The sequence below is a fragment of the Mus caroli genome, chromosome 3 (genome assembly GCF_900094665.2).
Source record: "Mus caroli chromosome 3, CAROLI_EIJ_v1.1, whole genome shotgun sequence".
NCBI classification, from domain to species: domain Eukaryota; kingdom Metazoa; phylum Chordata; class Mammalia; order Rodentia; family Muridae; genus Mus; species Mus caroli.
The window spans coordinates 126,775,248-126,797,963 of record NC_034572.1 but is presented as its reverse complement, the minus strand read 5'-3'; the positions used below and the strand labels follow the sequence as shown (position 1 = coordinate 126,797,963).

The 22,716-nt window shown below is 42.2% G+C and overlaps 1 protein-coding gene across 3 annotated transcripts in view; it reads right to left on the bottom strand.

Moving 5' to 3' along the window:
* Ppa2 (pyrophosphatase (inorganic) 2) overlaps positions 1–22,716 on the bottom strand; it is a 74,001-nt gene that overhangs the window by 2,543 nt on the left and 48,742 nt on the right. For all 3 annotated transcript variants that reach the window (XM_021158331.2, XM_021158332.2, XM_021158333.2), the window contains 3 exons: positions 10,371–10,498; positions 7,729–7,814; positions 2,969–3,038 (listed from right to left, as the gene is read on the bottom strand). In XM_021158331.2, coding sequence (XP_021013990.1) covers positions 2,969–3,038; positions 7,729–7,814; positions 10,371–10,498 — 284 coding nt within the window. The remainder of the gene's footprint in view (positions 1–2,968; positions 3,039–7,728; positions 7,815–10,370; positions 10,499–22,716) is intronic.

The following is a 22,716-nucleotide window of genomic DNA, read 5'->3' as shown; positions in this document are numbered from 1 at the left end:
AACGCATGCTCAGAAATACTTTCTTTCAGTAAGACAGATAGCCCACTGTGTCCTCAACCCGGTAGCTGAGTGCTTGAAGACGCTTTCGTTCAAGCCACACTCAGACAACAGCACCCAGGGACCACCTCTAAGCAGCCTGTCCTGTCATGCTCACCTGTGGTAGCATTACCAAAGCAAGGCTATAGGTAGATAGATGCCTAATACATTTCCCCAGAAATATATGGAGGAGGAGAAGGACAGAGGATTATCATTATTATTCAAGACATCTTCCTCTCTCACACAAAAAAACATGCTTAACTAGGCTGGTTTTGGGGGCAGCAAGTTAAAACAAGTTTAAGAACATGCAGACTGTCAACGCCTCATCTTTTGACACTGTTGTATCTTTTTAAGCTGTATATTACATGTCATAAAATTCTTTGGAAAATTCACTGGCTCAGTTTCCTGTCTAAAATTAACATCTGTTTCTAATTGTCACTGCCGACCATTTCAGAGAGAGAGAGAGAGAGAGAGAGAGAGAGCGCAAAAATATAAAACAACCAAGTAATTTCTTGTTAGTCTAAAAAGAATTGCAAAAAAAGAAGCAAGAATGTCATCTCTTAAAACATGTATCATGGCATTACTTAAAAAAATAATCTCAAGTACTCTGGAAGCAGAAGCAGGCAGATCTCGAGTTTGAGGCCAGCCTGGTCTACAGATTGAGTTCCAGGAAAAAACAAAACACAAAAATAAGTAAATCTCAAGAAGGTTATTTCTCCACTGTTAGGACAGATTTCCTGATTGGTTAAATATATTCAAAACACATAGACCCCTATTTAAAAGAAAACAAACGTAATGGGAAGCCAGATAATGACAATCAGAATTTTGTGACAGTTAATAAATGCCTTCTTCACATCAGAGAAGAGGATAATATTTAAATTTGAGAGTAACAACAATGGTTTAATGAAAAGCATCAGATATTTAACTCTTCAGTATTGGCAACAGAAGTGGATGGATCACATGGCCCCCAATGGAGGAGCTAGAGAAATTACCCAAGGAGCTAAAGGGAACTGCAATCCTATAGGTGGAACAACAATATGAACTAACCAGTACCCCGGAGCTCTTGTCTCTAGCTGCATATGTATCAAAAGATGGCCTAGTNNGCCATCACTGCAAAGAGAGGCCCATTGGACTTGCAAACTTTATATGCCCCAGTACAGGGGAACCCCAGGGCCAAAAAGGGGGAGTGGGTGGGTGGGGGAGTGGGGGGGGGGAAGGTATGGGGGACTTTTGGGATAGCATTGAAAATGTAAACGAGGAAAATACCTAATAAAAAAATAAATTAAAAAAAAAAAGAAAAATTTACTTTTCAGAGCATATATCCTGATAATGTTTTCCCTGCCTTCTCCAGGTCCTTTCCTGCTTGACTCCCTGCCTTCTCCAGGTCCTCCTGGCCTCCCTGACTCCCTGTCTTCTTCCTGTTCTGATTCTGAACCATGACAAGGACAGCAGTGTACATGTTTATTTCTCTAATCTTATCAACCAACACCTAGATTCAAACTTTTTATGTTTGATCTTATAAGCTCATACATTAGTATTTCTATATCTAGTTGGCCAATTTCAGAACACTGAGTTAGAAGCACCTTCAGTCTCAGTGAGAATTACTTAGCATTCTTTAAAGTAATTATAACCATCTAGACTGCCAAGCTAATCACTGAGTATGGGGCCTTTCTTTCCCCATGGACTTGAAAACATCCAGCATCATCAGACTTTTAAACTCTTGGCAATCTGATAAATGAAACTGCACAGCATCTTCTTATTAGTTTTGTGAGACTCGGTCTCACCCCCTCACATAGGCTGCCTTGGAACTCAGTATGTTGCTTGAGTTAGTCCTAAACTCACAGGAATCCTCAGGGTCCCACAGACTGCCTGTGGCCTTGGACTTAGATGGCTCTCCTGTTACACTCAGTTGGTCACTCTGTCACTGTTCACAACACCAGACTCATGGGAGCGCCCCTTTCCTGTAGAGCTGTCCCAGACCGCTATTCGATGACTATAATTCCCATCCTCTCCTTGCCCTTGTATCCCTTCTTCCTTCTTATTTTTCATCATGGTATTTATCATCCATTGAAAGCCTATCTATTTTCCATCTACATTTATTATTTATCTTCCCAACTAAAATGTAACTTTCAAAAGGATACAAATTTTTGGGTTTTTTGTTTTTTTGTTTTTTGCTTTAGTGTGCAATCTAGCACTGATTAATTATCACAGAGTAGGCTATAATTGAATAGCTGATGAATTAGTGGTGGGAAAATCCAAGTTAGAAGCAGCCATAATTAACAAATATGACATTTAGGAACATTTTAGTTGTTCATAAAGGCCTACATTTACTAGTTTCTACCTCATAATTAGTTAAAAGCCCTTAATTTATAAGGGGGGTTTTTAAGCCTATTAAATCTTTGTTCAATACACTTTACATACCTAATTACCTAAATATTACTGCTCTTATCTAGTGGTCTCTAATTAAGAATTAATATACTGGTAAAGCCAGTTGCCACCACACAGTATCATTACCCAAAGCCTCCAATGAAGCAAAGCTTATGACTTAGGTGATCTGCATGCAAAGGACAAGGAAGGCTTTTGCTACTTCAATCTCTTCAGCCAAAATGCACTGCTCTATGCAGATGACTTGAGGGACAACTGACTGGGACAGCAGAGCACAAAGAGGAGATTCGAGCAGACAGCCATGGACTGGGAACATGGAGACAATTTGAACCCAGAATTTAAGAAGTAAACTAGAAGATTTTAATAGCCTCTGACTTAAATGACCCAGCTCCGCACCCACTAAAAAGAAGCTAACTTCAATAGCATTATTTCATTTTAGGCTTCTCAAAGGTCTTGACATGTTTTGTTGCTACATATTTCAGAACCTCGGTAAGCGATCTTATGATATGCACATGATTAAAAGACACCTTGGATCCTGTCTCCTTACCGATTCAACCAATGATCTTGCTTCCTCCATAGTGCAGTGGAAAGGGCTATCGCAGATGTGCACATTCACACTGCAGAAGAAAAAGGATGTTAGTTAACAGCTGGAAATGACCAACTCCAAACGCTGCAGGGGTGATGACGTCAGCTAACACAGGGGGAAATGACCAACCCCAACGCTGCAGGGGTGATGACGTCAGCCTACACAGCGGGGGTGGGTGTGTGGGGGGGTGGGTGTGTGGGAATGACCAGCCCCAAATGCTGCAGGGGTGACGACATCAGCCAAGGAAGAGAGAATGGAGCAAATGTGGATCAGGACCAGGAGCACTAATGTGCACGCAAATAGGGAAGAAGGCCCTCCACTGCATCCTCCGCAATCACAACAGGTTTGCAAGGATGCAATATCAAACAGTTCCTGGTGTAGACATAAACATCCCAAACACATCTAACCTAACGTAAGAACCAAATCCAATACAGAGTGGGACGGTGTAGGGACTTCTCCTGTACAGAATAAGCACTGGTACTGGAATGGTTCTCTCTCTCTCTCCCTCTCCTCCCTCTCCCCTCTCCCCTCTCCCCTCTCCCCTCTCCCTCTCTCTTAAGGAGAATCAGAAAGTAGGACATGAAAACTTCCCTAAGGAAGGCAGAGCACCAGCCTCATCGGCTTAGTCTCCAATCAGTAAGGGCATGGGAACTCGTGTTCGTCCTAATTTGGGAGACCTGGAAGCACGCCACCGCTGCGCAGGCGCCGCTCCTCAGGTGACAGCAGAGGCCACTATCACTCTTACATACAGTAAGGCCAATTTCTAAAAGTTTCAAAGAAAAGCTGATGGGTTGAAATGGGTGTAGATAACACTATAGGAGAAGGGAGCTATTTTTAATAGTCACTTTTTTAATCAAAGGAAAAAGTGACAATGATCGTCTCCTAAGAAATAAATGGGGCAGCCGCAGACACTCGTTTTCTTTCAAAGGACCTATCAGCTGCATGTGAGCTTCGAGACTGCATTGTAAAACATGTTTGGAGCCGGGCAGTGGTGGTGCACGCCTTTAATTCCAGCACTTGGGAGGCAGAGACAGGAGGATTTCTGAGTTCGAGGCCAGCCTGGTGTACAGAGTGAGTTCCAGGACAGCCAGGGCTATACAGAGAAACCCTGTCTCAAAAAACCAAAAAACCAAAAAACCAAAAANAAAAAAAAAAAAAAAAAAAAAAAAAAAAAAAAAAAAAAAAAAAAAAAAAAAAAAAAAAAAACCCAAAAATACCAAAAACCATGTTCGGAGTCTGTGGTGAGAAGCCTGTCCAGTGTGTGTGTGTTGCTCAGCATCCGTGAGTCTGTAACCAGCAGGTTCCCATCCTGCTAGCATCATTAATGCAGTGTAGAATTCAGCTTCATTTTTGCCACAAACAATATTTAATTTATGAATTGCCTGTAGATTTTTAGCTAACATCATGATTTACGTAGGTGTGTGTGTGAATGCTTTGCCACAGCACGCACATGAAGGTCAGAGGACAGCCTTCAGAAAGGCACTTCTCTCCTTCAGCCAGACGAGGAACTGAACTCAGGTCATCAGGCTTGTTGGCAAGTGCCTTTACCTGCTCAGCCATTTCGCTGGTCCAGACCTTTTCTTATTTGTTTAGTTTGGTTTTTTGAGGCAGCCCTTGCTATGTGCCCCATGGTAGACCTGAACTTACAATCCCCCTTCCTCAGCCTCTCCTGCTCTGGGACTCCAGGGGTGCACACGGCACCGGCTCTCTGTGTAAAGGCTTGATGAGAAGTGCCAGCCAATTCTAAGTTATAACTTCTTTATGTTTTCTTGTCTCCAAAGCTCATGTCTGAATAGCTTGAAAACTGAGACAGATAGAGTCTGAAGCCAGCTGTGTCTCTAATGAGAGTAAAAATATTAAGAAGGCTAAAGAGATGGCTCAGCCAGCAGCTAAGAGCACAGGGGCTGCTCTTCCAGAGGACCAGGGTTCCATTCACAGCACCTCTAATGAGGCTCACAACTACCTATAACTCCAGTTCCACCGGATCCACACCCTCTTCTGGACTCGGCGGGCAATGCACACATATGGTGCAGAGACATGCAGTCCAAACACCCTTACACATAAAAAATAAGAGAACAATAAAAACTTAAAGCACAGGCAACAGGCAAAACAACTGGATACTGCAAGGGCTTAAGTGCCCGTCCTCCAGAGACACATGATGTGGGATAAGTCCGTTCTACCTCGTCACTGCTGAGCAAAGGCAGGCGGGAACATGGCAGCTTCCATAATTAGGACTGCCAAGCAAAAAGCACACGATCCGACTACACCTAAACTTCACATGAGCCTTTTTGTAATGCGCACTATCAAACTACACCTAAACTTCACGTGAGCCTTTTTGTTTTCCAAAAATAAAAATGAACACACATGATTTTGAAAACCAACTGTTCTAAAATTCAAAATGAGCTGTATGCAGTTTTAATCTGTTGAATCTGATAATCTTATTTCTAATCTAACCCCCTTCCTACAGCAAAGGCAGATACAGACGGCAGCACTAGAAAGAACAGTATTAAATCCAGCATTAGGACATTTTAAAATACTGAGTTTTTAAAAAAAAAATTCAACTAAATATTTTGACAGTATATTCCAGTACACGCCAGCTGGCTCTGTCGCCTTTTCCCTTTGGGTTACCGTTAGTCACAGGTCAGTATGGAATTTAGCCAATAATAATAATAATAATAATAATAATATATATATATAATAATATATCAGCTCGACCCGTGGTTCTCAGCCTCCCTAATGCTGTGGCTTTAACACAGCAGCTCCTCATGTTGTGCTGATCCTCAGCCATAAAATTGTGTTGTTACTACTTTGTCACTGTAATTTTGCTACTGTTATAGATCATCATGCAAGTACCTGTGTTTTCGTACGGTCGTAGGCGACCCCAGTGAAGGGGTTGGCTAGGGCCCAGGTTGAGAACTGCTGGTCTAGAGGATAAGGACATGTATGCGCATGCACATGTGTATGTGTCTTTGTTCCTCTACCAGGATTTTCTACAGCACTTTGTACTTGGACTGCCTGAATGTATAGCATGTGTTACTGAACGGCCCATGCTTCTTTGGCTGGGTTTGGCGGTGTGGACCTGTAATCCCGCCCACTGTAATCCCATCTACTGGGGAGGCTGAGGGAGGGGGGCAAGCTCAAGTCCTGCATGCACAGCGCTGAGAAGCTCAAGGCCGACATGGACGAAATAGTAAATCTCTGTCTCAAAACGAAAAGTTTATCCAATGCGGATTTATATTCATTTTCAAGTTCAAAATTTATACTGTGTGTCAAGGACTTCTCTGCACGCTGGAAGTGAAACACAGAGCCAATGAGTTCTCTACATAACTTGCAATCTCCAGATCTTTCAGCTCTCAAACTGACAACAGCCTGTGGGAGAAGCTGATAACAACTAAATGGCTGGACTAGGGTGCTGGTACCTACGGCGAAAAATGTGATTGAAAATAGCACAAGAGAGAGAGTGTGTGTGTGTGTGTATGTGTGTGTGTGTTTTACTTTTAAGGTACTGAACTTTTTTGTTCTAAATTTATCAAGTCCTAGCATTATAAAACTAACTGAATAAAGAGTTTATAAATGTTGTACAGTACATGCCCAGTGTCAGGGACTGAGCCAAGGAGACACACATTGCAGTTAAAAATCACCAATATCAAAAATGCTGTACACACCAAACACAAATCATATTTAGAATTTAAAAAGACATGTTAAAATAGATAACATCACAAAACCACAGATTAGATAAGAAAGAAATGATTGCCTGAAAATAACAGATACAAAAGAAAAGTTATAGTGTCAAGAATATAGAATTTTAATCCATGGAAAACTGTTGTCTTCAAGTCAAATAAAGCTCACGGTCATGACAGTGTCAAAGTCAGTGCCCCGGGGTACAAGCTGTCGAAGCTTTTTACTTAAAAGTGACACAACCAAGAAGAACCAGGGAGACCATACAGGATGTGAGGCTGCTGTGTCTGGAATCATGACTCTTAGAGTTTGTAGAAGAAAATGCTATAGGAGGGTAAATATATACAGACCTAGATAGAGATGGTACTATTGACTGGCATATAAAACACCATGTCTGTGTGTGTGTGTATGTGCACGCACATGCAGCCACTTGTGCATTTACTCCTGTGCCTGGATGTCAGGTGCAGAGGTGCATGCATGCCACAGTACATGTGTAGAGGCCAATGCACAACTCTGTGCAGCTGGTCCTCTCCCTCTACTCTTACAGAGGTCCAGGGGATTAAAATTTGGTAGCCAGGCTTACAGAGCAGCACTGTTGTCTGCCAGCACTGCACTGCACCACAAGAAGACGCTCTGTGACTCAAATGCACCTTCCTTGTGGAAGTGAAAAACCACACAAAACAAAATAACTTCAAGACATAGATAACTTGGGATAATTGAAAATATGTTTCTTTGATCAAAACTACCTTCTTATTCCATCTTTGCACCTATCACAAGATATTATCTATCATTAAACATTTGTTAACTTATAAACAAATGTCAGTATATCTTATTGAGACAGAAATCATTTGATAGAAATGAACCACTTTGGATTCCTAGCTGTCAGTGACAGCTACCACTAAAGAGATGTTCTGAAATTTTTATGTGAAAAAGAATTGGCCTCCCTTCTTTGAAACTCTGGGACGTAAGCACTTAGGAAACTTGAGTTTAGCAGAAACGGACAGTAAATTAACATTGTATCTGCAGGAGAGACGCGTTCTTACCAGCTGATCGCTCCCTTGTCACATTTCTTCATAACCATCTCTTTCCAACGTTCATGTGCAGAGTTAATAACTTCAAGGGCGAAAGCCTAGTTTCAACCAAAAACAGACAGGGCAAGTCAGGACCTAGTTCCAACCAAAGCAGTGTCCTGCCCACACGAACCATGAAGCGCGTGAGCTCTGCAACTGGGCAAACGGGTGGAAAAGCTTCCTTAGTCACCAGCTGAGACACAGGTGTTGACTCACCTTCACTCAGCCTCAATCTCCTCCTCAGAGACATAGCACAGAGTGAGGCTGGGGTGCTATCTATGTAAAGGGCAGAAGACAAATGAAAGCCTGTGGGTCAAATATGGACTGCCACCCTTCTTTGGCCATGGATGCTTTTGTGGAGCAATGGCAGTGTTGAGATGTTAGGAAGCCACACTGTGTGTTGCAATCTGACCTGTACAGACACAGTTTGCCCATCTTGGATCTAAACCATAGAGCTAGTAATGAATAATAAAATGATGCACTGCTGTGCTTAGCCTAGCCCAAGATCTGGGAGGGAGAACACACACGTTTATCTCAGCATTGCATGCCTGCATACAGTCTGTGATTTTGGACAATTCACTGTCTAAAAGCACTGCCCCAACTTTTTCTTGGAACTAATTCTAAAATATCTAAAATTGCATAATCAGTAATGAACAAACATTTGGCTAGGTGAATATGTAGTAGTATTATATAATAAAAACCTTTACTCAAAGGAGAAAATTATTTTTACTTATTTTTTCAAGATTAGTTTATGTGTATGTGTGTGCATCTGAGATTGTTCATGGGCATGGTCTGTGTGCAGGAGCCCTGGAGGTTAGAAGAGGGTATCAGATGCCCTTGAAGATGAGTTACAGGGAGATGTGGCCCACTATGTAGATGCTGGAAGCCAAACCTGAGCCCTCTGCCGAAGCAGTGAGGCCTCTGAACCAGTGAGCCATCTCTCCAGGCACAAGAAAATAACTGCTTATCTTTCCCCACTAAATGTTGTTTCTTCTCTTTACAGAGAAGCCTTATTTATTAAATAATTCATACTAGCTTTATGCTCTTCAATTGCAACTAATAATTATCATATCAAAGAAATAATCTTGGGCTCTGAGATTGAATCATAATGAGAAATTAACCTGTGAAATAAAGTTCTCTCAAGTCCACAGATGAGAAAGAGAGAATGGTGGCTCTGGGTACTGTCTTAGATAGGGGATAAGAAATGGAAGTTATTACATGAATAATACAGGGAAGGTGTCTTTGACAAAATTATTCAGATAATTCTGTTTGTAATAAATTCTAGTACCTGCTTAATGAAATGGGCTGGCAAACTTTAGAATTAAAAAATTGGTGCCATTTTTAAACCACGCAAAAGAGGCACAATTAAATGTTTTTGAGTTGGGCTCTGTACTTTAATGGCAATCGTAAAAAGCAATACATGAAATGATTGGTGTTACAAGAATGATCTAATCACCATACAGAAAAGAACTAATGTCTATTAAAGCTTCCAGACCACAGAAGACTACTGACTCTGTAAATTTACAACTTGCCAAGCTACCTTTGAGACGATAAAGAACTCTGTGTGTGTGTGTGTGTGTGTGTGAGAGAGAGAGAGAGAGAGAGAGAGAGAGAGAGAGAGAGAGAGAGAAATGATAGAAAAAATTTACTTCAAAAATTTCAAACACTGCATTTTAAGACAAGTCTAAAATACTTTTTATATTTTAAAACTCTGAACAAAGCCCTTGTGACATGAAGGATCCTTTTAATGAGCCCTTTAAGAAAACCCTGAGTCCAGCAATCAATCTTGCGGAGAAATACTTGCTGTCAGTTTTAAGCTTTCATTAAATGCATTGTTTCACTTGCAGAACACACTTCCTGTGCCCACTTAGAAGTTGGTTAAGAGTGTGCAATTTATTTAGTGGTTAGTTACAGCTTTAAAAAAATATTCTGTATTTTAGACTCTGTAAGTCAGCTCTTTGGCTGATTTTCTCCATTTGTGTCATAGTAGATTAGAAATATTCTTATGGAAGCTTTGTGGCATTCTAATGGAAAAATCCTTTACCAGTAAGACAATTCAAGACTTCTCTTCAATTGTTAAGCAACTTCACTCAGTCGCTGTAAGGTTTAGACAGGAGGGAACACTGGAGGGATTTACATTAAGGGAAAACAGCCTCCTCAAACTAGGAAACGACGCGTTTTTCTTCATACATAATTTGCAAAGTTAAAACTAACTCCAAGGCCGGGCGTGGTGGCGCACGCCTTTAATCCCAGCACTCGGGAGGCAGAGGCAGGAGGATTTCTGAGTTCGAGGCCAGCCTGGTCTACAAAGTGAGTTCCAGGACAGCAAGGACCATACAGAGAAACCCTGTTTCGAAAAACCAAAAAAAAAAAAAAAAAGAAAGAAAACTAACTCCAAAATTCCTTCACTTTCTGGGATGAGTTATCAGTAGATTAGCTCTGTTGCCTCACTTAAATATTCATAAAAAATGAATGCTAACCCCCTTGAATAGAGACATCAATAGAGAGCATTCTGCCTTCCCTCTGTGCTATGAGCACTCACATGAGATCATCTTAGGGAAGCATGCGCTGCCAAACATCAAGAGGTGTGCACTCAAATACATCCTCATCTTTACCTTGTTTTTGAATTCTCCATTAAAAGCAAACTTGTTTTCTGGTTTTCCATCTGGTACCTTATAGAGTCTAAACCAATTGAGAGTGGCTTCCAGGTAACCTGGTTTGAACTTCTTAACATCATCAATATCTGAGAGGGAAGAAACAAAAACATCCTGTTAAAAAATCATTGACACAGCACTACAGTTAGCCCTGGTCTGAGGCAGCCAGGAAATGTGGGGCCTAGTTCAGTTTACACCGTAACCAATTGTGCTGGCAATAGCTGACATGTCTCATGTCACATGCAGACTTTTATTTCCCTATGTAAAATACTGTTCCTTCATTCTACAGACATTTACTGAGACCCTTCAGCACTTGGGTTTCTTTGGTTTGGTTTGGTTTGGTTTGGTTTGGTTTTTTCAAGACAGAGATTCTCTGGCTGTCCTGGAACACTATTTGTAGATCAGGCTAGCCTTGAACTCAGAGATGCCTCCCTAGTACTGGGATAAAAGGTGAGCGCCACCACACCAAGCTTAGATACAGGATTCTTTCTGTCTGGAAGTTCCCAGGGCTACATAAGAGAGGAAGTGGGCAGATAAAGTACAAGGAGGTTGTCACAGATAGACACAGGATGGGAATATCAGGTAAGAGAGGGAAAGAGCGACCCAGAGGAGTCCAGTGAGTAGCCAGGCAGGAGCGGAGAAGGCCAAAGGAACAGCATTTGGGAAGCCAGGGAGTAAGCCACGGATAATAACACACAGGTCAGGAGGGTGTGTGAAGATGGGGCGGAGAAGGAGGACACATAGAAGGACACAAAGAAGCAAGCACATACCATGACAAGGATTTGCCTCATCTGACAGGTAACGGGAGTGGTTAAACTAGTAAAATCACAGTTTCAGGACTCATGTGGTTCTTTTTTGTTGTTTGTTTGAAATACTAGTCTAGAACTTAAGAAAACAAATGAGAGCAGTACCCAGAAGGCAGCGCACTGACAATAGACGGGAAAGGCGATGTGAAGTGTTATCGGGTATTTAATGAACTCTTACTATGTGTCATGTTGTTTAAAGCTGTGAGAGCTGACATATGTACAGGAGCACGCATGCCAGAAGCTGTCCTGGCTGACACTGCAGGGAGAAGCCGACAGCAAAGAAACAAATGTTCAGGGGCAAAAGCCCCATAAAGAAAATGAAGCCAAATAAAGAAGGCAGTGGTGAGTCTGAGGGGCGGGGTGTGGGGTGGGGGCAGTGGTGCGTCCGAGGGGCCAGGTGCAGGGTGGGGGCAGTGGTGGGTCCGAGGGGCGGGGTGGGGGTGGGGTGTAAATCAGGCAGGACCGGAATGGTACACAATGATTATCCTAACTCAGCCATGGTTTCCAGTGTTTACTTTTAATGACACACACTGGAATATACTGGAAGTAAAATGACTGCATTTCAGTTGATTAAACCCTTGTTCAAAGAGGTCCGCAGGGAAGCAGCCTTTCTAATAATCAATTTAGAAGTATAATAAATACTTGCCAATATACTGTAACTAAAGGAGAAGTTTAGAACCATTCCGAGATGTACAATATATCATAGCAAATAACAAACAGACGTGATAAACCTGAAAAATTAGACAGCTATAACTAAAAAACATGGGTGACACACAGGCAGGGAGAGCCCAGAAACTACTTGGTGTCAAGTCTTGCCGAAGCCCCGCCCTGTCACGTGTCTCTGCTCCTACAAACACGCATTGCTCCCTTACTTGCTCACACTTGCCCCCTGCTTGGTACACAGGGAGAGGTTGAACACCTCCAGAGCTGGGAGCTTCTTGTAAGCGAGATGGACCTGGTGGGGTAGAGGCCAGGGCAAGAGAGAACTTCGGTTTTCCTCCAGCACTCTTCTTCTTAAAGTCTGAGATGATACTAAGGGCTACACATCTAGCCAAAACATTTTGAAACAAACAGCATCAAGGTTTGAATTAACCAAAGGGGGTGGGGTGGGCAGAGAGAGACTTGCTTGAAAGCGAGTGCAGGTCACAGTTAATGTAAGAAATCGCAGCACCTCCTGAGCCTTTGTAACCGATGGCAGATGCTCTAAGACAGGGAATCCCACACAGCCCACCCTTTCAGCAAGGCCCATTCCGCCCAGCCCTGGGTTACAGACTCCTAAGCTCTTCACCTAATACAGTATTGTTTCCTCCCCAAATTCTGTTTATCTTCATATTTTTCTGCTCATCTGAGAGGTTCTTTCTAAGGTGGATTTTCCATTGTCATTTTCTTATATTCCCTATATTCTCAAAAAGCATCCCTGTAAACTGATTAAGTCCGGGTTTTTCCAATTTCATGCTATATTATTCGATTGGAAAAATATCTTAGTATACAAATGTTGAACTAAAAATGTACTTTAATTTCCAAAATAATTTCTTATACTTCAGTCTGATGGATGACTTTATCCCTGGACCACACCCAATCACTGTTTCTTGTTTTTTTTTTTTTTTTTTTATTCCACTGTATAAAACATTTGATTATCTTTGCCTAACATTTGATTATCTTTACCTAACACATCAATTTCAAAGAGAGAAGAAGCTAATTATCTAATACACTTTCCAGGCAAGGGAGCTCTTTGCTCAGAACTTATGGAGGGGACCTTTAAGATACCATCGATTAAAAATGTCAAACATTTAATAATGCCAAAAACAAGTACAAATCTCCAGCAGAGGCTAAACCTGCCAATTCTCAATTAATTACATCCCTGGGGGAAACAGCTGCATCTTCATAAACAACACAAAGCTCAGACAAAATCAGAAGCACGCAATTTCAACATTTTTAAGACCTCAGTAGTAAATGTCCAACCAGAAATCCAGCTCAATGAATGATTTTTCTGAAGGTCTGAAACACTGTACTTAAAATTGATAAGCAGAGCCACAGAACATATTTATGTTAAACATAAGGAAACTGTAGCGAAGAGGGCCTGACAGGTTTGCTGAGATGTGTGATGCAAGTGAACTATAAATCAGAACCAGGAGATGTTCAACTCTTAACCTGCTTTTCTTCTTGTTGCATAGATACACTGTCCAGCCAAAGGTGTCAGAGACAAACACAGCTGTGTTTACACGTTTTCTTCGCCATGGCAAAACATGAACAGGAACTACTGTTCCCCATGGTGGTTTAGGAGTTTAGCTCGGTGGCATTGTGCCCACCCATAATGTCTAACCACTGCCACTGTCCATCTGTAGGCCGGCTCTGTCCGGTACATTTTTATAATTTATGCTATTTTAAAGAAAAGTAGCAATTTTCTAGCTCCCATTTATTCCCACTCTTAGGGCTATATATGAAAGTTTATAATGTGAACAATTATGCCATTTACTGCAAAGATGAACCGCTCCAACAATAAGCACAGAGAACCTGGAAGTGCTTATTTATAAAAGCAAGCTGCATCTCAGTTTCTCTGCTAGGCCAATCAAGCCCTCCAATTGGACCACTTATCACCTTACCGGTGTAAATAGCAAAGACTCTGCACTGGGTACAATAGCCACACGGTAGTGTGTGCTAAGTCTGGTGGAACGTTCTACAGGGAAGCACACATCACTCCTACCAGCAGTTGGGTTTTATCTTTGCCAAGTATCAGGAGTCTTCCTTCCTAAGGCATTCTGCAATGGTTACCTGCAGCTGTAGTTAGGGATTTAACTAAGCATTTAATGTAAGCAGGTTAATGTATTAATAGAAAAGTGTTGGCTTCTGTGAAATTATGTTTGAATGTTCTGAAAAAAATCCAATAAAACTGGTGACTAAAAACATCTGTCATCAATTTAGGGCTCGTAATAAATGAGAGAAAAACTAAACATCTCTCGTGCACGCAGACTGCTGAGCTAGTGGTGTGGGAAAAGTAGAAATCAAGTTCTTCAGTGAGCTCTTTCTAAAAGATTATTTTTGTCCTTTCATTTTACATATGTGAGTGTCTACCAACATGCACACCTCATGCATGCCTGGTGCCTGTGGACACAAGCAGAGGCTCCATGGAACCGGGGTTACAAATGCTTGTGAGCTCCCACGTGGGGGCTGGAAATCAAAGCATGGTCCCCTTAAACAATAGCCAGTGCTCATAAACACTGAGCCACCTCTCCAGCCCCTTCAGAGGAGTCTTAAATGAACTGCAGGAACAACTATTCAGAGTTCTGCGATTTGTTTTTCAGGGGAGATGGAGAAAGGAGAAATACCTTGCAGTCGAAGTGTGCTTTAAGATCTGAGAACGGGGGAAGAGTAAAGTCCTGGGCTAGAACTCAGTGAACAGTGGGCCATGAGAGGTGAGAAGGTCAGCCACACACTTGCCATGCACAACTCTTAGGGTCACACTGAGATTTTGGCTTTTATGTTGAAATGGTTCAGGGCAGAGCACACGTGTAAGAGGAAGACCCTGCCATTGCCAGGCGGAAAAACAATCACCCTGCACAGAGTAAAAGCCGAAGCAAGGGTCCCAGTAAGAGTCTTAGGCTGGGCGTGGTGGTCCAGTGCAGGCTTTAATCTCAGCTCTTGTGAGGCAGAGGATCTCTGTGAGCTTGAGGCTGGCCTGGTCTACATAGTAGGTTCCTACACAGCTAGGACTATGTAGAGAGAGCCTGTTTCAAAAATATAAAGTGGGAGCATGGATGAGATAGAAAAGAGAAAGAGATGGAGAGACAGACAGACAGACAGAGGCACACACAGAGAGACAGAAAGAGAGTTAAAAGAATGTCTGTACTCATTGAAGAAAGAAATTGAAGAAGATATCAGAAGATGAAAAGATCTTCCATGCTCATGGATAGGTAGGATTAATATAGTCAAAATAGCATCCTACCCCCCTCCCCCCAAAAAAAGGACAATAGGAAAAAGCATCTTCAACAAATGGCACTGGTCAAACTGGATGGCTGCATGTAAAAGAATGCACAGAGGTCCATATCTACCACCCTGCACAGAACTCAACTCCACATGGATCAAGGACCTCAACATAAAGACTGATATTCCAGGTATGATAGAAGAGAAAGCTGGGAATAGTTTTGAACTCATTGGCACAGGAAAAGACTTTCTGAGCAGATCAGCTATAGATCAGGCTCTAAGATCAACATGAAACCGAAAAGTTTCTCTGTGGCAAAAGACTTTATCATTTGGAGAAAGTGGAAGCCTAAATAATGGGCTTTTATATCTGATAGAGGGCTAATATCTAAAATACATTTTTAAAAAACCCTCTAAAACCAAACCAGACATAAAAGAATCAAGTAACCCAACTATAAAATGGTGTACAGACCTAAATGGAGTTCTGAGAGATGAAAAAGGCTGAGAAACGCTTAATGAAATGTTCAATACCCTTAGTCAGTAGGGAAATACGCATCAAAATCACACCATCCCACACCAGTCAGAATGGCCAAGATACAGAACAAGCACACAGAGGAAGGGAAAACACTCCCATTGCCACTATGGAAATCAGTGGTGGGTCCTCAGGACGCTGGGACTTGATCTTCCAGAGCCAGCTATACTACTCTTGGGCACTCACCCAAAGGACTCTACTCCCTAACACAGTTCAGTGTTCACTGCCGCTGTATTCATAAGAGCCTGAAACTGGAAATAGACTATATATCTGTCAGTGGATGAATGGATGAAGAAAATGTGGTATATTTTACACAATGAAATTTGCAGGTAAATGGAGGGACTGGGGGGACAAAATCCTCCTGAGTGACGTAACCCAGACCCAAAAGACATATATGGTATGTAGTCACTTATACGTAGATGCTAGCTATTAAGTTTTCGCTAAGCAAGTTACAATCCACAGAACCACAGTGGTTAATTATGTAGCGAGTGAGGGGCTGGGTGGGAGGGAGGGATCCCCCTAGGAAGGGGAACTAAGATAGACAGAGTCAAATATCAAAGAGGGAAGAAGAAAAAGGCCACAGTTTTAAGTAATGATCTGAAACAAAGAAAAGAAAAAAGAGTTACCCAAGTGTTCTCTCTTTTTTTTTTTTTTTTTTCTTTTTCTGTTTTGGGATCAGGCATTCCTAGTTAGCCCTAACTGTTCTGAAACTCACAATGTAAAACAAGCTGGTCTCAAACTCACACACATGGTGCCACCTGAGTGCTGAGATTAAAGGTGTGTGCCAACATGCCTATAACGTTTTGGAACAGTAATGATTATCAGTCTGAGGGAAAAAAAAACCATTTTATTTTTATTTTTTCCAAGACAAGGTTTCCTCTGTAGCCCAGCTATCCTGGAATTAGCTCTATAGACCAGGTTGGCCTCAAACTCACAGAAATCTGCCTGCCTCTGCTACTCAAGTGCGGGGATTAAAGGTCACCAGGGTCCTGCAAAATAATACTTTCAAAACACAAATGGCTACTGACTTATTAGAAACAGCAGAGAGAAGGAAACAAAGAGAAAGAGATAGGGAAGAGGGGAGGAAGAGATGTGTTTATGGAACTTAAAAAACAAAACTTTTAGCTCAAAATACTATATCCAGTGAAACTATAGTTCCAAAATAAAAGAAAGTGCAATTTCAGATACATGAAGATGAAGACAGTGTGCACCACAGCCCTGGGCTATGAGAAGCTCTGGCATGTTTACACGGAAGGGAAATGAGGTCAAGATGGGGACTTGGACCTGGGGAATCTTCTGGAAGGGAGTAAGTAAGTGGCTACGGAAATGAAAACTCTGTGAATATAAAACAATCCTTATATGGGTGCATGTGTGTGGAGTCTACAAAATTTTATTTATTTATTTTATTTATTTATTTATTTTTTTGGTTTTTCGAGACAGGGTTTCTCTGTGTAGCCCAGCTGTCCTGGAACTCACTCTGTAGACCAGGCTGGCCTCGAACTCAGAGATCCACCTGCCTCTGCCTCCCAAGTGCTGGGATTAAAGGCATGCGCCACAACGCCCGGCTTAGTCTACGAAATTTTAACAGGTATTTTATTATTTTAAAAACCACGTAACATGCTCTTCCATACACTGGTGGAAAGGCACTGGTACAGTCTTCTAATAGCCGCCTACAATGCTACACTTATAATTACATCTGATTTAATGATCCTATTCCCGAGTATTTCCTTATAGGAAGTGAAAACATATTCCCATCAAAACTTCAATACTCGTATCAGCTCCAAATTGGGAATCTGAATGTCCACTCTGCAATGCAAGTACAGTGTACTGGCGCACACCACAGGGCTCTTACGGTGGTGGAAGGGAACACACTCCTCACTCCTCTGCCCAACGTACAACTCTCCAGAACATGAATGAGAACAAAAAGTCACATTCTACAGGCCATATTTCATATCACAAGACACCTGGATAGCGCTCTGATCTTGAGCCGCTCTGATGCACATTCCAGAGAAGGCTATCAGTCAGAAAGGAGAACAATATTTACTCCAGGGTTAGGATAGGAAGACAGGACTCATTGGCTATACACAGACAAGAGGGAGTTTGTGGATGACAGAAGCCTTTGGTATCAGGACAAACATATACAGTTGTCAGAACTCCTTAAACTCTGTATTTAAAGTGCACTAAAGTGACTGTATGTACAGCTATGGAGTGCTAGGGAAGTAGCTCAGCTAGAAGTGTCCGTTCGGTCACCTAGTATGGACAAGCCCTGAGTCTGAGTCTTATGAACTGGGTGTGGTACTGCACATCCACGATCCCAGCATTTACAAGGGGGAAGCCAGAGGATCAGAAGTTCAAGGTCATCTGCGGCTACAGAGCAAGCCTGAGGTTACCTGGGGCACATGGGACCTGTCTCAAGTAATCAGACAAAGTAAATGAAAGGCCTACTCTTCAGGGGATTCACAGTTTACACAGGTGGACACACAGAAACAAACCATAAACATGTGAGATCAAATGTTTAACAGAATGCTGTTTGTGGGGAAAGGATTACATTTGCCTTAGACAATCAAAGTCACTTGGAGGAGAGATGACATTTAGACTGGCTCTTGAACGCTAAAGCACATTTGAGTGATGGAGATGTATCTGCAAAGCCACCAATGTACAGAAGAGCCTGGCATACGTAGGAGGTGGGGGTGCCAGGTGACAGGGAGCCCGGTTTACAGAGTAAATGTCAGGAAACAGTGGAAAGTACTAGATGACTTTTACAGAGGGAGAGAATCCAGATGTCTTTGTAAAGAATGAGTGTGGGGAGGTTTTCTACCCTCCTATAAAGTAATATTTCTCTAAAATGTTTGGTAAACAATGAAGAAGATAAATTTTGGTTTCAGGATGCGGAGACCAGAGAAATGTTTAATACCGCTCCACCTGAAAAGAAAGATATGGGTGTTTAAGGGAATGCAAAAGCAAGAATAGATCCGAGATACCTCTGAGATTAAAATGAGAAAATCGGCAATAGAATATATGTTGGCAACTTAGCAACGACATGTAGCTGACTATGATTAAAATGGCACAAATATAAAAATAAAGTGTATTCTCCTGACACTAAAGAGCTATAATCATTTAAAATGTCAAAACTGAGTGTTTTTCTCCTGTTGAAATAAATGAAAATACACCTATTTTGAAGATGTTTCCAGATTTCACTCAAAAATGTTCATTTTTGAAACACATATAAATTAAGACATTTAGTGCGTACACTGTGCTGGACAGTGCACAGAGTTCAGCACAAAATGTTACTCCCAATCTTATTCTTTTTTTTTTTTTTCTTCCGAGACAGGGTTTCTCTATGTAGCCCTGGCTATCCTGGAACTCACTCTGTAGACCAGGCTGGTCTCGAACTCAGAAATCCGCCTGCCTCTGCTTCCCAAGTGCTGGGATTAAAGGTGTGGGCCACCACTGCCCGGCCTTACCCCTCATTCTTACCACCTAGGAGCCACCCATACTTACGCAGAGTATAGAAGGGAAACCCTGCGGCTTTTATTAGGATTATTCACGACAAACCTTAACACAAGGAAAGGAAGGCATATATCCCACTGAGGAATTTTTATATTTAGATAAAACCTGGTAATAAGTGTAAAGCTATCTATCTTTGCTTCTATTATGTAAAAGAAAGGCGGTTGGGGATAACCACACTATGACACAGAGCCAGCCAGTACCTAGCACCCCCTGCACCTTCTGCACCACAAGGTGGGTCCTACTCAGGCTATGACTTTCCATAGCTGTCCCTGCTTTCTCAGAACCTCGGAAGACTCTCATGTCTCCAGGTTGGTCTAGGCTCTGTCTCATGCGCATGCGCTTGGGAGCACCGCCATCACTGCGTTCATTTTGTTCTCCACGCTCCTCCCTGCCCCACAAAATCTACTCTTACCAACTCGGACCTACACTAAACAATATACTTACCACATGGAAATGGAAATCAAGACAATATTCTGTAAGTCGCTGTATACATCTAAATATATTAGAAAGCAATCTCAATAGGAGTAAATAGATTATTTTTCTAAAATATAGATATTCATTATTAGTAGTTAATAAGAAACTCTGTATGGACCCCCACCCCTAATTAAATCTATACCCTGGCCTTGTATAAAGAAATGTAGATACTTTTCTAATGTAATTTTATTTGAAGCATATTGCAAAAAGTTGCTACAAGGACAGACAGGCATGGTGTCAAAACTGCCTCTGAACCTCCAGTGCTAATCCTTAAGAGTCTTCCTAAGAGATAAGAAGTGTGCTGTGTTCCCAAGACATCTGTCTCATGGTCCCATGGTTGGATCTGTAATTCTAAATGTGTGCAGGTGTGAAACCATCTCAGCGAATACCATCAATGTAACTGCTATACTGCTAATAATTATGGTAACAAACTTTCCTTTAGCAATGACACTCAAGATTGCCGTTTGCTTACAGAGGAAGTCAGGTGAAAGGTATTGCTAGGAAAGGAACTTAGAAACCTCCATCAGGGGTCAAGGATAAGAGGGCGGCAACCTACAACTCAACTGTAGAATGGCTCTAGGGCTTTGGGGGTTGTATGACTTTTCCAAGGAAATGGGAACCTTTTAGAACTCATACCTCCCCCATGTTACACAGCATAGGAATGTGACTACAGCCCTAAAGCCTACAGGGGTCAAGGTTCAAAAAAGAAGCAAGAGACTTCCAGTGATTAGTTCCTAATGCTATACACCACACCCTCTCCGCACACACCCACGCCTCTAAACCATTAATGAAATCAAAGGACAGACATCAAAAGAGCTCCCTCTCTCTAGCAGACTTCTAATTACCACCAGTTCACTACTGCCTCAGGGGGAAAGGTCTCCACTCTCCCAAAGTTACAAGAACACTTGACTAACTTGATACTTTAGAAGAGCAAGGAGTGAAGATCCTGGTCTGGAACCACACTGGATTTGAATGGCTGAAGCTTTATTTAGTTACGTTACTGTTACCCTCCCCTCACCTAGCATCTTAAAAAAGGCAGTGGGGGTGGGGGGAGCACATCTTGGTTGAAGTTGTGTAGTGATAAATAGATAGCTCTAGAGGCATCTGGCACGGTTCCTAGACACAAGGCAATGTGCCGAATACACTAGAGCTCTAGGAATACAAGAGTGATGGATGCGCTGTCTGTCCCTTCTGAGCCCACGAAAGCTAACACTAACAGTCTGCCTCTGGCTACAGCAGTCAGCAGAGACATCCTGCCTTAGGCTGCCATTAAATCCTCTCCTTCCCACCTACATCCTTCCCTCCCTCCCCACCTCCCTACCTCTATCACCCCTTCCTTTACTTTGTTTTCCAATGACAATATTAAGTTATACTCTGGGAAGAAGAAAACCAAGCACATGACAATTTAATTATCTTTTAAAATGGTAGGGGCACTAGACATGTTTACACATACGAAGTGAAATTATAGCCAAACTGACACACTTTCTACATGTTATTTCCTGTCCTGGAAGACAATAAAAGAACATATGAAGTCTATTTGATGTTTAAATGTTCATAATTGAACCTTCAAATTCTACATTTGAAACACTTAAAAACTTTGGTAATTTCAGTTTCTGCTCCAAACTTTGTCTCTGTATCTTCCTCCCATGGGTATTTTGACCTTCCCCCCCTTCTAAGGAACAAAGTATCCACACTGTGGTCTTCCTTCTTCTTGAGCTCCATGTGGTCTATGAATTGTAAAGTTTGGAGCAGAAACTGAAGGAAATGTTATCCAGTGACTGTCTCACCTGGGGATCCATCCCATATACAGCTACCAAATCCAGACACTATTATGGATGCCAACAAGTGCTTGCTGACAGGAGCCTGATATAGCTGTCTCCTGAGAGGCTCTGCCAGTGCCTGACAAACAGAGAAGTGGAGGCTCACAGTCATCCATTGAACTGAACACAGGGTCCCCAATGGAGGAATTAGAGAACAGACCCAAGGAGCCAAAGGGGTTTGCAGCCCCATGGGAAGAACAACAATATGAACTAACCAGTACCCCCAGAGCTCCCAGGGGCTAAACCACCCACCAAAGAGTACACAAGGAGGGACTCAAGGCTTCAACCACATTTGTAGCAGAGGATGGCCTTGTGGGACATCAATGAGAGGAGAGGCTCTTGGTCCTGTGAAGGCTCGATGCCCCAGTATAGGGGAATGCCAGGGCCAGGAAGCAGGAGTGGGAGGGTTGGAGAGCAGGGGGAGAGGGGATGGGAGAGGGGGCTCTCAAAGGGGAAATGAGGAAAGGGGATAAAATTTAAAATGTAAATAAAGGAAATATCTAATTTTAAAAAATAAAAAAAAAAAAACCCTCTGATAACTAACTTTAGGACAGTTTGATGCTGGCCTTTGAAAAGGTTCCAGCCTCCTAATGTAAAAGGAGTCCATCATAGCTCGGCTGATGTAACGTACTCATCTCAAATTGGCTAAAATCAATGTCACTGTTCTGATTTTTAAGCTTTGGTTCGTAAGCTTTCACTTTAAAAGTATGAAATCACCTGAGAGGCAAAGTTTTTACAGGACATAAGACAGCAGTTTTCATTTAGCTCGAGACAAAACCGGAAGAAACGGCCGGCTGCCAAGTTTGCAAATCCCCATTACCTGCCCCACTGAGGTCCTCAGGCAGTTAATCAAACCAAAGAAGAGTGACAGGAGCCCCTCCAGTCTTCTTAAAACGCTCCAGCTTGGTTATTTCTTAACCTGGTGCGATTATCTCTAATGGCCCAGCCATCTCCAGTGCAGTTAGGTGCCTGGGAGTCTTATTAACTCTTTCAGACCATTAGGGCACCATTATGAAGCATTAAAGACTAAAAACTAATTACAGTTGACTAAAAGGTATCAGTGCTTCCCAAGTGTTAATGAGCCAAAGGGGGAGGGGCAATTTTCTAACTGGGTATTTCATTTCAAACTTTATTTAGCTTTTAAAAGATTTCAAGCCGGGCGTGGTGGCGCACGCCTTTAATCCCAGCACTCGGGAGGCAGAGGCAGGCAGATTTCTGAGTTCGAGGCCAGCCTGGTCTACAAAGTG